Source organism: Jaculus jaculus, chromosome 17, assembly GCF_020740685.1.
Source record: "Jaculus jaculus isolate mJacJac1 chromosome 17, mJacJac1.mat.Y.cur, whole genome shotgun sequence".
Taxonomy (NCBI): Eukaryota; Metazoa; Chordata; class Mammalia; order Rodentia; family Dipodidae; genus Jaculus; species Jaculus jaculus.
In genome coordinates this window covers 1,227,712-1,243,142 of record NC_059118.1, presented here as the reverse complement: position 1 = coordinate 1,243,142, position 15,431 = coordinate 1,227,712, and the positions used below count along the sequence as shown (strand labels likewise).

General features: G+C 50.0%; 1 protein-coding gene across 5 annotated transcripts in view; it reads right to left on the bottom strand.

Annotated features, from left to right (window-relative positions):
* Zdhhc3 (zinc finger DHHC-type palmitoyltransferase 3) overlaps positions 1-15,431 on the bottom strand; it is a 50,953-nt gene that overhangs the window by 20,255 nt on the left and 15,267 nt on the right. For 3 of the 5 annotated variants that reach the window (XM_045136271.1, XM_045136274.1, XM_045136272.1), the window contains exons 2-6: positions 13,698-14,027; positions 5,248-5,372; positions 1,714-1,810; positions 1,019-1,100; positions 812-907 (exon numbers count right to left, since the gene is read on the bottom strand). In XM_045136271.1, coding sequence (XP_044992206.1) covers positions 812-907; positions 1,019-1,100; positions 1,714-1,810; positions 5,248-5,372; positions 13,698-14,003 — 706 coding nt within the window. In that variant the 5' untranslated portion in view covers positions 14,004-14,027. The remainder of the gene's footprint in view (positions 1-811; positions 908-1,018; positions 1,101-1,713; positions 1,811-5,247; positions 5,373-13,697; positions 14,028-15,431) is intronic. The other 2 variants (XM_045136273.1, XM_004662135.2) reach the window with 1 other exon arrangement.

Here is a 15,431-nt window from a genome sequence, read left to right as displayed (position 1 = left end):
TATTTATTTGAGAGAGAGAGAAAGAAGCAGAGAAAGAGAATGAATGGGTGCACCAGGGCCTCCAGCCACTAAACTCCAGATATATGCACCACCTTGTGCATCTTGTTTACATGGGTACTGGGGTATTGAACCTGGGTCCTTAGGCTTCTCAGGCAAGTGCCTCAACCACTAAGTCATCTTTCCAGCCCTATAATCTTAATATAGGTTGGTAATAATTAACATAAGCAATTTGAAAACAAGTATATAAGAAACACATTAAAAAAAAAAGCATAGCCGGGCATGGTGGCACACACCTTTAATCCCAGCATTCGGGAGGCAGAGGTAGGAGGATCACCGTGAGTTCGAGGCTACCCTGAGACTCCATAGTGAATTCCAGATCAGCCTGGGCTAGAGTGAAACCCTACCTCAAAAAACAAAAACAAAACAACAACAAAAAAAGCAAACTAACCCATCTTGGGCAAAAAGCTAAAAATGGATCTCCCTGAGATAGATAAAATAATCTTTGACTAGGCTGGGCGTGGTGGCGCACGCCTTTAATCCCAGCACTTGGGAGGCAGAGGTAGGAGGATCACTATGAGTTCGAGGCCACCCTGAGACTACATAGTGAATTCCAGGTTAGCCTGAGCTAGTGTGAGACCCTACCTCGAAAAACCAAAAGATCTCTGACTAAAGAGCCCTGTTTTAGAGCTGAGGTGTGGCTCAGTGCACTTGCCTAGTGAGGCCCTGGGCTCCACACCCAGATCTGAGAACAAGCAGCTGGCCTCTGCTTGCTTGGGCCTGCACTCTCCTGGGCCCGAGCTCACTACTGTACCTGTGGAATGGACTGTAAGGGGCTGCTCTTTGTCAAGAAGAGGGACTGGAGTCTCTGTACTTCCTTCCCTGTTCAGTCCATGGGCATGCAGAATATCTGATAAAATGAGGTTGGGTCCTGGCACCATGAAGGGAACAGAGTGCTTCACCCTACCCAGGTCACCCCCGATCCCCCACAGCAGGATGGAAACCCCTGGCTCATACTCACTTGTCCAGTCTTCTTCAAAGCAATGCAGGAAGTGGAATCCCACCATGATGAGGGCGTGCAAGGAAATGAGAGCTATGTACATCTGAAACAGGAAAGCAGTGCAGACACCATTGATGGGAGAACCTGACCACACAGGTTCCGTAACGGGCCACTCAGAATGTGCTCTGTAGGCACACTGTGCTAAGCTGAGGCTTGACCAAGAGGGTCTCTAGCCAGAGAGGAATCTGTGACTCCCCTACCTCACAGTTCCGCTACCTCCTGTCCTGGGTGGAAGGTGAGTAGCCATTCTCAGGGAGTGTGTGTAACCAAAACAGAAGCAAAGCCTGAACATGGGCACAGCCTGGGCTATGTGTGACATTAAACACAGGCCTGCATCCCACTTGCAATGTCAGAGTGTTGGATGCCCACAGTTCTCAGCCACATGCTGAATCCATCAGCAACACTGCCTTCTCTAACTACCTGGGCCTGGCACTCAGGGTAGAGCCTGGAAACAGATCTTGCTCTCAGCGAGTCAAATGGAGTCAATTTTCTACATGCTCAAGTGAAGGACTCTGAGCCAAAGAGATGGCGTGGGAAGGCAGAAAACCACATGGGCAGACAACTGTTCAGTACAGCAGCACAGTGGAAGAGATGCAGAGGATTTCCACAGAGCAAAGCATCCACTGCGGTGTGGCAGAATTTGGAAGCTCACTTACTGTAAACAGGACGAAGTACTTCTGGTTGTTCTCACCAACACAGTTGTTGACCCAGGGACAGTGGTGGTCCATCTTGCGAATGCACCGCTTGCAAACACTGAAAATGACAAGCCAGACCTTCAGCAGGGATTATCAATCTAAGCAGGATGGAAGCATCCAACACACTGGGTGTGGCCTGGAAGGGACCAAGGTAGCTGCGCTTCAGTTCCATGCCTCTGAAATGAGTCCTTGGGCACTGGCAGGGGTTGGGCTTGGGTGTGTGCTGCAAGGGGCCTGGAAGGCAGTCATTCCCTACAGGGACAGAGGCTTCCATTCCAAGCATCTTAGCTTCTCCATATTGCCAGAACTGACACAGTCGAGAGTCTGCTTTCTGGGGCCACATGGACTTGGAGAAGTGGTCTGGGAAATGTCAGTGAGGTGGAATACAGAATGGCTTACTTCCTCAAGACACCAAATAACCAAACGGGGCAGAACTTCCACAAGTCCTACTGTGTTCCACCAGGGATAGGGTGTGCTTTTCCAAGCTGCAGAAACTGTTGGGGGCTCAGATGAACTGGGTCTGCTGAGCCACCTTGGTCCTGTCAGCATGAATTCTGAACCTGCCTCAGGAAAGTGGTGGAGTCATACTGATCCCCATCCGTGCTCTTCTCTACCATTCCAAAGGACCTCAGTGACACAGGCATGCTGCCAACTGGCACATCTCAGAAATGTTCACCTGTCTTCACAGCCTCCCCAGGGGCCTGCCACAGTAGGAAGGAAAGTTAAGAAAAGGAGACCAGATCAAAGGATGAGGTGAGAAACAACAAGGGACCCACAACTCCACTGTGCAATATCTATTAGAAACACCTACAAATAATGGTGTGAATACATATACAGGACAGACACCAACAACACATTTCCCACATACAAATTTAAAAGTAGGTAAGTAGGCAGTGAAGAAATGTGCTTTTCCCTGCATCTCAGGCCTTGGTCACCAGGGAGGCCACTGTTCCACACAGAGCTACCTATTGCAGCCCATTTCTGGCACATTCTTCCCCAGTCAGCTCTGGAGTTAATTCCCTCCTCATCTAAGGAATAAGCTCTTCAACTGAGGCTCCAGAGCAGGTCCTCTTCCACCCCACTTATTTCAAGAGGGGTTTTCAGAGTATATGCTTGAGGTAGTGAGGGCAGAAGCTTCAAGTAGCTGGCCGACCTCTGAAAGCTGCTGAAAGTTTAGATAAGCTCTCACAGAAAAGTGAGCCCTCACACTCTAGAGAGACTGGAAAGCTTGGTTTTGTAAGGGGCTGTGGCTTGTTGGACAGCCAAGTTAGATAACAGAGAAGGGGAAGTAAGGACAGGCCATAAGGCTTGAAAGAGCAGGCCCAAAGCTGGGTGTGACGGTGCACGCCTTTAATCCCAGCACTTGGGAGGGAGAGAAAGGAGGATTGCTGAGAGTTTGAGGCCACCCTGTGACTACACAGTAAATTCCAAGTCAGCCTGGGCTAGAGTGAGACCCTACATTGGGGGGTTTGGGGAGGAAGTAGGCCCAAAATGCTGGTCCAGTTTCCAGGTTCAAGTGTATGGAATGCCAAGGCAGCTTCATGGGCCAGGTTTTATGGAGTAAGATAAGCAGTGATTGTCATTGTAGGATAAGTCATTGATCCCCTTAAGCTTCCTCCCATAGGGTCTGGTACTTCTGCAGTCTCATCAACTGGAAGACTCCATGCCAGGGTGATACCAGCTTGAGGCTCCAGGGCTTCTCCTGGAGGGGAAATCCACCGCAGACACAAAGCTGGAAGGCACACTCCCGGTCAAAGGTCTATGTGTGGCTGTGGTCCTCAGAGCTCTGACAGTAGACAAAACATGGCAGGCACACTTGGACCTCTGCCAAGCAGGTAAGACTCACAGCTTTCTCTAACCAGGCAGCAGCCGCTGGTTTCAACCTAACATCAGCAAACCCAGTCTTGAGTTGTGTGCTAGGAGTGTACATTCCCTGAGGCAACTCACGGCACCCTCACTCTGGTTCCTCTGAATCAGCAGCTCCTGCACTGCCCTAGCTCATTTGTTTGTTTATGAACACTGGAAATACTTCCCTGGATCAATGGGAGGGAGGAGGCAGTAGGGAGAAAAATGCCAGGGGTTGGGTGGTAGAGACAGCAAGGCACAGGGAAGGAAAAGAGCCTTTGAGGTGGCCCAGAGCTGTTGTCTGCCACGTTAACATCATGGGTTATAGCCTGGTCTCGAGGAACTGAGCCTGCGTATCACAGTTCCCCCCACCCCCCATTGCTGGAAGCTCAGCTTTTACAGGTGAGGGAGAACCACCCATTTACAGACAGGGAAACTGAGTCCCAGGGTGATGCAGCACCTAGCCTAAGGGCCACAGTGGGGTGGGACCCACACCATCAGGCCTCTCTAGTTTCAAGACCAAAGTCGTGGAGTGTCGTTAAGAATAGACTTCACCTCAGGCACAAGAAGCAAGCAAACACACACACACACCCTCCCTCTGCCTCTCCCTCTCGACGATTGTACAAGTCACCCCCAAGTTGGAGCTCTAGTGTTTCTAGTGTTGAGCCTTTTCTGGACCTGGCATCGGAAGGACAGAGCCCAGTCCTGTCTCTCCCCCACTGGCTGTGTAACCCTGGCACAGTCATTAGCAGCTTCAGCTTCTCCATAGGGAGTCACCCCTCCAGCAACATCTCTCTCTGGAGGTGGCCAAGGGGATGAGAAAAAGGAGACAGGTGGGCTGAGGTGCCTGGGACACAGCACGGACTGAGGGCTGATTGGCATCTGGATGCTGGGGACTGACCCCTCTCTCTAGGTTCCCTTGGGACATTCAGCTTTCTCTACACAATGTCTCAGGTAACAATCATGGCCTCCCATCTCTGAGAGCCTCCTCATTCCAAACAAATACCACTCTGAAAGGGGACCGAGTGACATCTGGGTCTATGCAATTTGGCATCTAAATGTCCCCCGGAATGCCATTTTTCATTAGACAGTTTCTCATTGAGTTGACTAAAAGAAACCTGAAAACAAAAAAGCAGTGCTCATTATTACTGCTGGGATGGAATGGGCTTCAGCTGAATGCTACACTTGGCTGTTTGGCTGTATTTTTTTGGCGGGGACAGGGGGGCTACTGGGGATTGAACTAATGGCCTTCCCTGCACATGCCAGCCAAGTACTCTACCACTAAGCCGTATCTCTATCGCCAGCACTGAATCCCATGACTGCTAGAACCTCTGGAAGTTTTGTCTTCAAGGAAAGCCTTCACTCAAGAACAGCGCCTTCATCTCAAGCATAAAAGGCTTGCAGATGACTCTCCAAAGCTGTGCTGCTCATATGCTTGGGGTAAAGCTTTGAGGTAGCAGGAGAATCAGGAGTCGCTCAATATTACACACACTGAAAGAGGCTGCATCAGATGTGGCCGAGCTGAGTCCTAGGCAGGTGTCTTGAGCCCAAATCAATGCCCTGCCCAAACTAGTGGTCACGTGGTGCCTGGAGCAGGGACAAGCGGGAGTCCTGTTGCTGACCTGGTGCGGGGAAGGGGAGGCGGGGTACCTGCAGTGGTGGGCTCGATCAGGCTTGATGCTGCAGCACTTGGGGCACTTGTATACCACCTGCCCAGGCTTCAGCTGAAGGCTCTCGATGAACTCTTTAGTGGCATTTCCTTTGGGCACTGCCCCCTGTCAGAAGAGGAAAAGTGTCAGGGTCAGGGTTCTTAGCCACTGCTCTATGGTAGAGACAATCACTTCTAAGCAGTCACCCCACACACATAAGTCGGCACTATGCTCTGGATTACATTGACATGAATAAAGACGAAGATGAGGAAAAGTGATCAGGCCACACTCATTCCATGATTAACTTTCATTTTGCCAACCCGCTTTGTGTTAATGTCATCCTTCATGTAAATACCAGAGTGATTTGACTATTTTTTAGCCATTACATTTCCTGGTAACAGCACTGCCTCTGCAAGTGCCCCCGGTGAGCATCAAAGCTGCCAGTGGACTCTGTTCAAGTCAGAATTAAGTTTTTACCTTTTACCTGAGTGACTACTATGCAGGATGGGTGCTCTGCACTCAGAATGCCACAGGGAGCTGTGCCCCTCAGTTCCCTATTTGCTGTTCCAGGCAATGTTAATGTGCACATGGACACTGATATGATTCTAGGACCTGCTTAGGCTCTGTGCCCATCCAAACAGAATGACACAGGACCAGGGTCCTAACATCCAGCATCAACCAGCACCTGGTTGGCACTCTCATCACTTGTTGCTCTGGACTCAGTCAATCTCCAGGACTCTTTCCTCCCAGATGTTCCTCACCTGCTTGACCTTCTGCTCTCAAAGTTGCATGCCACAGCAGTCACTGCATTGAGAACAGCAGCCCATAGCCAGGGGATGCAGAAGCTTTAAGATACTGATGTCTAAGGGCAGCTTGAGAAATATGAGGTTTTCCAGGAAGAGCAGAGGGGGAAAAGGGGGCTGCAGCAGAAGGGTGGGCAACCTGCACAGCCTTCAGTTGGAAGAGGGCTCCTTTTATAGGTGATGTCAGTGTTGGCACCTGTGCTTGGCAGGCCAGCCACAAATTCCATAGACCAGGAGAAGGCACTTTCAGTCAGGGGGGGACTGAATTGTGAGGATGGAAACAGACATGCAGGGAAACTCAGATGCTTGAACTGACCAAAGGTGAAGGGTAGAACAGCCCGAGGCTGGGTAGCAGAGGGGATGAGAGGAGCGCTAGTAAGAGGTGACCTTTCAGCTGCTGGTAAATGCTCACCTGTAAACCTCAGAGCCCCAGAGAAGCAATTTTGGGAAGAGCTGGCGGGGTCTGAAGTGCCTGACGGACCCCCAGGAAAAGGTGGCTAGGAACCTGGGTCAAGGAGAGAAGAGTGGTGGGTGGCATAGCACAGGGGCCAAGAAGCAGGCTCAGAAGTCTGCTGGCCCCACTTTAATCCCAGTTCCAACACATGCCAGTGGAGAGTCTGACAGGTGGGCTCTCAGTGCCTTGGTTTCTTTCTTTTTTAAAAAAAGATTTATTTTTATTTATTTATTAGAGACAGAGAGGGAGTGAGAAAGACAAAGACAGAGAGTGAAAGAGAACAGGTGTGCCAGGGCCTCTAGCCACTGCAAACGAACTCTAGATATATGCGCTACCATGTGCATCTGCCTCACACAGGACTGGAGAATTGAACCTGGGTCCTTAGGCTTCGCAGGCATGCACCTTAACCGCTAAACTGTCTCTCCAGCCTGCCTTGGTTTCTAAATTAGCGAGCCAGGAATCACCTTCCCTGATGCCCAGCACAACTGAAGGCCACAGTAAATGCAAAACTTATGGAGGCTGATGCTGAGATCACTACTGCCAGGTGTGCAAGAAAAGAAGTGCAAAGGGACAGCACCTCCTAAAGGAGGTAAAGCCACGACACTGCCCCTTCCTTGATCATCTGTAAGAAGGTCCCAGCCACCGGAGCTTTCTATAAACCCCAGAGCTCCTTGATGGGGCTGTCAGAAGAACCCATGTAAGGGCAAGCAGAAGTCTCATGTGGTATTCTCATTCTCCTATTATTTAGATGTGTGCCTTTCCAGTGTGATTCTTTCCCTTCCAGCAAGACTCCACCTGCCAGACCACCTGAGCCTGACTCACAGCCAGGGGCCTTCTGGCCCATGAGGGGCCTGTGACATATATGCTTTCCAGTCTCAGGTGAGGTCTGCCTACTCTTCCCCTCCAAGAATGTGCTTTTTGGAACTTATTCCACAGACTGCAAAACTATGGAAACTTCCTAGTTCACAGTTAAGAATTTGGTTGGGCGTAATCCCAGCTGCAGCAGGCAGGGAGAGTGGGAGGAGGTCTGCTGAGACATTCTAACCTTGCCATCATGCTGCCATCAGTGAGGACTCCAGCCACTCACCCTTACAACCTGTTGGGGATGTCCCTACAGTCTGGTACATCCAAACACAATGAAGTTGTTTTCCTTTTCCAAAATAGCACATAGTTATTCATGGTTGTCAACAAGAAAATGTAGAGGAGAAAGTAAAGAAGAAGAAGCTCACCCTCTGATTTGATCACCCAAGATACATAAGCATTGCTGACATTTTCTTTTTTAAAAAGTATTTTTAATTTTTATTTATTTATTTGAGAGTGACAGACAGACAGAGAAAGAGGGAGAGAGAGAATGGGTGCACCAGGGCCTCTAGCCACTGTAAACAAACTCCAGATGTGTGCACCCCCTTGTACATCTGACTAACATAGGTCCTGGGGAATCAAGCCTCGAACCGGGGCCCTTAGGCTTCATAAGCAAGCGCTTAACCATTAAGCCATCTCTCCAGCCCATTGCTGACATTTTCATGCATGTTATTCTAGTCTTTTCTCTCTGTACATGACAAGCTAAAAACACTTTTAAAACCTATGACTCCTTACAAAAGGCTCCCACGCTTCCAAAACACACACCTGGCCCCGCAGTAGAGTTAGGGCAAACATGGCTAGCTCAGTTCATGAGAAGTATGGAGAGACTGTTGGTATGTTCCTGGTCCAGGCCTGGCAGCGCCCTCTCCACTCTCCAGGGTTCTGGTTCTCAAAGAGGAAGGCTGTTTGTGCTGTGTGTGTGTGTCACAGTCTCCCCACTTAGTAGCACTCCCAAACTTTAGCACCTCTCAGTACCCATCCACTCCCTCCACTTTGTTTTTACATTGTGTGTATGTGTGTGTGTGCACGCGCACGTGCCTGCAGCTAGCTGTTTACATGGATGCTAAGGAATCAAACTCAGGGAGAATCAGGTCCTCGTACTCTTGCCCACCGAGCCATTTCCCTAGCCCCTTGCTTTGGAGACAATGGCCTGTGTTGCTCACTCATTGGCTCAAGCCATTCTCGTGTCTCAGCCTCCCAAGCAGTTGTGATGACAGGAAGCCATCAAGCTTGGTGACTATTTCCTTTACTATTTCAGAGAACACAGAGACTGTGGGCTTCACTCTTCTTCATATTCCTTACCTTTCTGCTGCAGGCAAGCCTGGGGACTGACTGGTTGGTACCCACTCTAAGGGAGGAATGGGATCCCATCTATCACAGTCTTTGTACTCCAAGACTTGCCTGCTCCAATTCCTGCTTCAAGGCCAAGCTACTGGAAGCCGTGCACACTCACCGTCTCTGCTCTCCTCTTAATAACACCTCAGCCCTTTGTTCTCTGGACCCCACTCTTCCCTACTCCTTGTGTCCAAATCCAAGGCACAGTCCTCATGGTCTCTCCTTTGCCTGTGGGAACTTCCTGAGTCTGTGCTCCTGTCCATGGCAGACACAGCTTCTTCAGGGCTCCACCCAGCCTCCTGCCCTGCCCGTGCTGTGCCTGCCTGGACAACTCTGTGCTCCTGTCCATGGTGGACATAGCTTCTTCAAGGATCCAGCCAGCCTCGCCCTACCCGTGCTGCGCCTGCCTGGACAATGCTGCTTCAGCCTCCACTTTCCCACCCTACCAGCGAGGTGCTCCAACTGTGATCTCTGCTTCTGCAGACTTCATTAGCTGATTATCCAGAAGGCACTAAAACAAAATAAAACCTCCCAACTACAACACACGCAGCTAACCCACTAGTTGCTCAACCACGCCCTGGTTCTCCCTTCTCTGGCCCTGGACACAGCAGGAGCCACCCTCGGGTCTTCTCAAAGTCTGTGTCTACTTGGGATAAACCCACCTCAGCCAGAATCCTGCTTTTTACCCGGTGTTCTCTCCTCCTCATCACTGTGAGAGAACCTCCTGGCCCTTCCTGCCTCCAGTTTTCTAGGGTGAACATTACCAAGTGTGAATGTGATCAGTGATTCCTGGCCTAGAGTCTGCACTAGCTCCTTAGTCACCACAGACCAGAGTCTGAGCTCCTAGGCAGGGTACACAATGACCAGCCTGGCCACAATGCAGAGCTGGGAACCTTCCTGATACATCAATACAGCCCGCCCAGTGGACACCTGGGCTTTCCCAGGGGCAGTATGCTCTCTGAAATTCTCCTTCTGCTCCCAGAACCCTGTGTTGGCAACAACCCCCTCGCCCAGCTAGCCTGACAGGTACCTCTTGCCCCATGCATCAGGCAGCCTCTGTTCCCACAACTCAGACTGCAGACTCACCATGTAATTATACATTACATGTCTGTAAATTCCTGGGAGACAATGTCTTTCACCCTGAAGTACAGCTAAATGCCCAGGGCATGGCATGAAGCCTGCGTTCAATAAACCCAAGCCAAATAACAATACGACAGACATTTATTGACTGCTTATATGCTAGGCATAGTTCCAAACACTCTGTGACAGAAATCTTTTGGTAGTTAAGACTATTTTATTCTCATTCAGCACAGGCTCAATGTTGCAGATGAGTCAAACAACTTCCCAAGACAATGTGGCCAGGCTCATGCACATCCTGAATCTACACTGTTGTGAGACACACCTATCTGTCAGGTAGTTCTACTCAGTAACTTGGAAAAGGTTTTCCTTTCTTTATTGCCTTATGCTATCACACCCCTCTACTGACAACAACTGTATTAATAGCACATTAATATGACAATTAAACCAAGATAGTAAGGCTTGTTTCAGTAAGTGTACAGAATACAACCACTTAAAAGGAAAGCAGTGGAGGCAGGCTATAAAGAAACTCCAACAAAAGACTGAATTTACAAATCAGGGCTGGGGCTGGAGAGATGGCTTAGCAGTTAAGGAGCCTGCCTGTGAAGCCTAAGGACCCATGTTCTATTCTCTAGGTCCCACGTAAGCCAGATGTGCAAGGTGATACATGCATGCAAGGTGGCATATGTGCACAGTTCGACTGTAATGGCTGGAGTGGCACATGCATCTGGAGTTTGTTTGCAGTGGCTAAAAGCCAGCCCTGGCATGTTCATTCTCTATCTGCCTTTTTCTCTCTTCTCTTTAATAAATAAAATAAAATTAAAGAAAGAAACCCATCACTGCTTCTTTTAAAGGATTTCACTGTCCACTTCAGGGAGAAGAGTGAGCAGGTGCTGCTGTGACTTTAGGGCTGGGTTAGCATGTGCACACCCGTGCTCTGGACAGCAACAGCAACAGCCCCGCACAGAGCATGCCCCCAGGGAAGAAGGGGCAAAGAGAAGTCTAAGAAGTCTAGTCTAAGAGTTCATGCAATTGCTATAATTATGCAATGTGTGCCCTTGAGCTTTCTATATTCAGTCCATGAGAGCTGTGCCTCTCCACTTTTGTTATCTCCTGGGAGATACACTGTTTCAGAATGTAGACTGTACCTGGAGTGGAAAGGGAAAGAGGGAGAAATCAAGAAGAGAGAAGGAGTGGGAGGGACTGCAGTTTGATTTCTGAGGCTGGGCTGTCTTCAAGCAGTACCTCCTTAGGGCACATGGAGCCTCTAGACCTCCAACTGTCTGAAGTGCTTCTGGAAAACAGAAAGCTCCTTGGACAACATTACACAACCTCAGAGTGGGAAAGGAGACCAAACACCAGTATGGCCTGTTCCCACCTCATGTGTCTCTTGATTGGGCTATCTCCTCCCTCTGTTAACAGGCCTATCCCTTTTCCTGCTCTGAATGGCAGTGTCATCTCAGGGGGCCTCTTAAACACCTGAGAGCCATTTCCCTCTTCCTTTTTGCTAAGCTCTGTGTGGATTCAACTACTGAGCTCCTGGGCAGGGGAGCTCCCTGCTCTCACATGTGCTGGCATCAATGACTACTAAATGTTCCAGAAAGCTGTTATGGCTGCAAGTGCTGTGGTGTTGCATTTGGAATCACAATTCCAAGATGGAAGAGGTACAATGACTATTTGGTGGAACAATGCTCCTCCCCCGCCCCAGCCCCACTTTCCTCTCTCTTTCCACTAGTATTAACCCAAAGGACATCCAATGCAGTATTGTCTATAACCTGAGCAACATGAATTCCTAAAATATAAAACATCATACTCCATTAGGTAACTCCTCAGAACCCTCAGGAACACTGACTTCTTGCTAAAAACAGGCTCCCCCTGCTGTATAAATAAGGAGACCCTAGTAGATCTGTTTTGATCTGAAATCTGGACCCTACATCTGAGTGCCACCCCTCTGCTTATCATACTGCTTTTGCATAAGTTGTCAGGTGCTGAGAGAGGCAGGTGGTGACATGAAGATCCTGGGTCAGAGCTCATCTGTAGTCTGCAGTACCATTAATGAGCTTCCCTTACTGACGGTAGATATTGACTGACTCTTCATTGTATAGCCTCCTTTCTTGGGGCTACCAACAAACCCCACCTATGGGGGGCTGGCTGGTGCTGGGGCTGTAGTCTGTGGCTCTTGCCAATCTGGAAGCTCAGCAACACATCATGATGAGTCACGTTCACCTACAAGGGCTTGCCTGAAGATGTCCATGGAGAGGCTCAGTGCTTCCATGCAGCAAGTGGGGCATAGGTGTATGAGGGCAACAAAAGCGACCAGTCCTCCACTGGGCATCCAGCTCCCTAATCTCACATGCCTTCTAGAAAACAACTCTCCAAGCCAGCCGGCCAGCTCCCACTGCCCACCTAGTGTCTGCTTGCACCTAACATAGGCAGAGTGGCTAGAAAGCAGCCTGGATTTTGTCTCCTAAACCCACTCCTCAGCCTTTCCCACACAAAAGTGGCACTAATCCACAGCAGCGCCTGTCCAGACTGAAAGTCTGCTCTGCAATCAATCTCCACTTATCAGCTTCTCTCAGCATGGCGGCACACAAGGGCCACATGGGAGCTTTCAATCTGCCAATACCCACTGGCCTCTGTGCAATTATAGTGGAACCTCTGAGGGAGGGCAGGCACCAGCACCATTGAGACACTCTGAGAGATTCTATACAGAACCAGTTGTGGGACTTAAAACACGCTCCAAACTGAATAGCTCCTCTGATGCGTTCCTGCGAACAAGGGAGCCTGAAAATTTCTGAATGGATCTCTAGCTTGTTTTCAGGATGACCATGTTGATCCTGCAAGGAAAACTCTTTTATGCCCTTGTGTCTGGGGCACTTTGAAGAAGTTTGGGGCATCATTTTCTTCACAACTGCTCCATGATCCCATAGGCAGCACCACACTGACCAACAGATTCACCTGGAGGGTGCTGGCTGGCATCTGGAGGCTTTGTCTAGAACAGCTGCACATAAGACTGAGCTAGAAAGCTGCCTTTACCTTGGGACAGATTAACAACCCACCCCAAACAGGAGGAAATGGGGCCCTTTAAGAAGGGAAAGAGCTCAGCCCCATGGTCTTTCCTGTGAGTTTCTGGTGTTCACAGAAACAAAACCTGTGTGGCCAGGACCAGGATCATTAGCAGCACTTTTCTATATAGCTCCCACCACCCCACACTGAAACAGTGAAGCCACAGGCGGTCTCCACAAGTAACAGCTTCTCAACTTCTTCCTACACGAGGTCATGAGCAGAAGGGAGCAATTCATATCAGGGTACAACAATCTCCAACAGCCTTTGTACTGCTTGGTGTATCAGCTGACACTGGAGGGGTCTGCCGCTGCTCTACTCAGTGTTCACACGTACTTCCTGCAGCCCCAAACAGGTTTAGTCATCCTTTCAGGAAAAGAAGACTCTCATCTAAGCCAAGTGAAGGCAACATCCACAACTGGATGTAGTGCTCATGTCCAGCCCACCCAGCTCCAGTCCGCCATTATGACCCAGCATCTGGTACGTTTTCTGCTAACCATCTGGCCCAGCCTCTAAGGTTATATAACTTATATAACTTCACCCCTACAACCACAGGCTAGGTTTTCCTCATCCAAACTTCTGCCACAGTAGGTTCAAGGAGTATATATAGCAGCATGCAGATACCACCATTTAGCCACCCACATGTGCTGCAGTACAAGTGTTGAACCCTAGGCCCTGGTCAGAATCCTACATAACTCTAACAAGAGTTAGAACGGAGGACAAGCCTACTTCCCTCCCCAGCCCTGGCTGTCCTGTTCTCCACATTTGCAAGGTCCATGGGGAGCATGCAGGCTGTGGCCATGCTAGGGCCAGAGGAGGAGAGTGTGGGCTAGTCAAAACAAGCCCAGACATACTCACGGGGTCCGTTAGCATGGCCCGGCAGTGGGAGGCCAGGGCCAAGAAGGCCAGCAGGTTGAACACAATCCCATTGATGATGCTGTACACGTAGTCTTGGGATGGAACCAGCATGACAAAGAGGACCACAAACTCTGCGTAGAGAACCAGAAGCCAGGTGACAACAGCACAGGCAATGCCACAGCCATCCCGGATAAACCACATGGTTCCCGCACGGCCGGGGTAGGGAGGTGGGATGCACTTTTCTGGCTGGAGGTATTCTGGTTTCCGCTCAATATCTCGGAAGTGGTGGGCGGGGATAAGCATCATAAGCTATTTTGTCCATACTGGCATCTGAAAGAGGAAAGGATGAAGAAATGTGGTTTGGCTTTTCAATGACTGCTCCCCCCAAGTGAGCCACACAGATATACGTGCAGACCCTGTACACACTTCCTCAGCACCTTATTTATGACTGCCTCACAAAGCAAGCCACATGGATTAATGTGCAGACCTGCACACACCACCTCAACATCTTCATCCCCCAATGAGCCACACAGATACATGTGCAAACCCTGCAATGCTGCCTCAGCACCTTACCAGTGACCTCCTCAAAGTGAGCCACCTAGAAGTACATGCATGCCCTGCACACACTGCCTCAACACCTTACCCACATCCCCCAAGCCAGTCAAACGGAGGTACATGCACACCCCTGCACACACTGCCTCAGCACCTTACCCACATCCCCAAAGCCAGCCAAACGGAGGTACATGTATACCCCTGCACACACTGCCTCAGCACCTTACCCACATCCCCAAAGCCAGCAAATAGAGGTACACGCACACCCCTGTACACACTGCCTCAGCACCTTACCCACATCCCCAAAGCCAGCAAACAGAGGTACACGCACACCCCTGCACACACTGCCTCAGCACCTTACCCGTATCCCCAAAGCCAGCAAACGGAGGTACACGCACACCCCTGCACACACTGCCTCAGCACCTTACCCACATCCCCAAAGCCAGCCAAACGGAGGTACACACACGCCCCTGCACACACTGCCTCAGCACCTTACCCGTATCCCCAAAGCCAGCAAACGGAGGTACACGCACACCCCTGCACACACTGCCTCAGCACCTTACCCGTATCCCCAAAGCCAGCAAACGGAGGTACACGCACACCCCTGCATACACTGCCTCAGTACCTTATTGATAATCCCCGAAAGTGAGCAACATGGATGTAACCTATGTGCATATTCCCTGCACATGCTGCCTCAGCAACTTGCTCACTTAAGATGCAGGTTGTCAGGACTTGAGGGATGACTTAGCAGTTAAGACACTTGCCTGTAAAGCCAAAGGATCCAGGTTCAATTTCCCGGGACCCACATAAGCCAGATGCACAAGGTGGCACATGCACCTGGACTTCATTTACAGTGGTTGGAGGCCCTGGCATGCCCATTCTCTCTGTTTCTCATAAATAAATAAATAAAGATGTAGGTTGTCTTCCCTGTTCCTGCCACTGGAAAGCCAAAGCACCTTCCCCACATCTTCACAAGATAGGGGGATGCCCAAAGCCAGCCAGATCAGATCAGCAACTGGACTGGAGGAGGGACTAGAATCCAGGTCTCTTTGGTTGTTAGGGTGTCAATGTCTAGATGATCCTCCATCAAGTCAAAATCTGATGTAAATGATGGGGCAGGGAGCAGCAAATGCTGGGAAAAGCTCTCTTCAACAGGAACTATACTGTCTGCATAGTATAGAA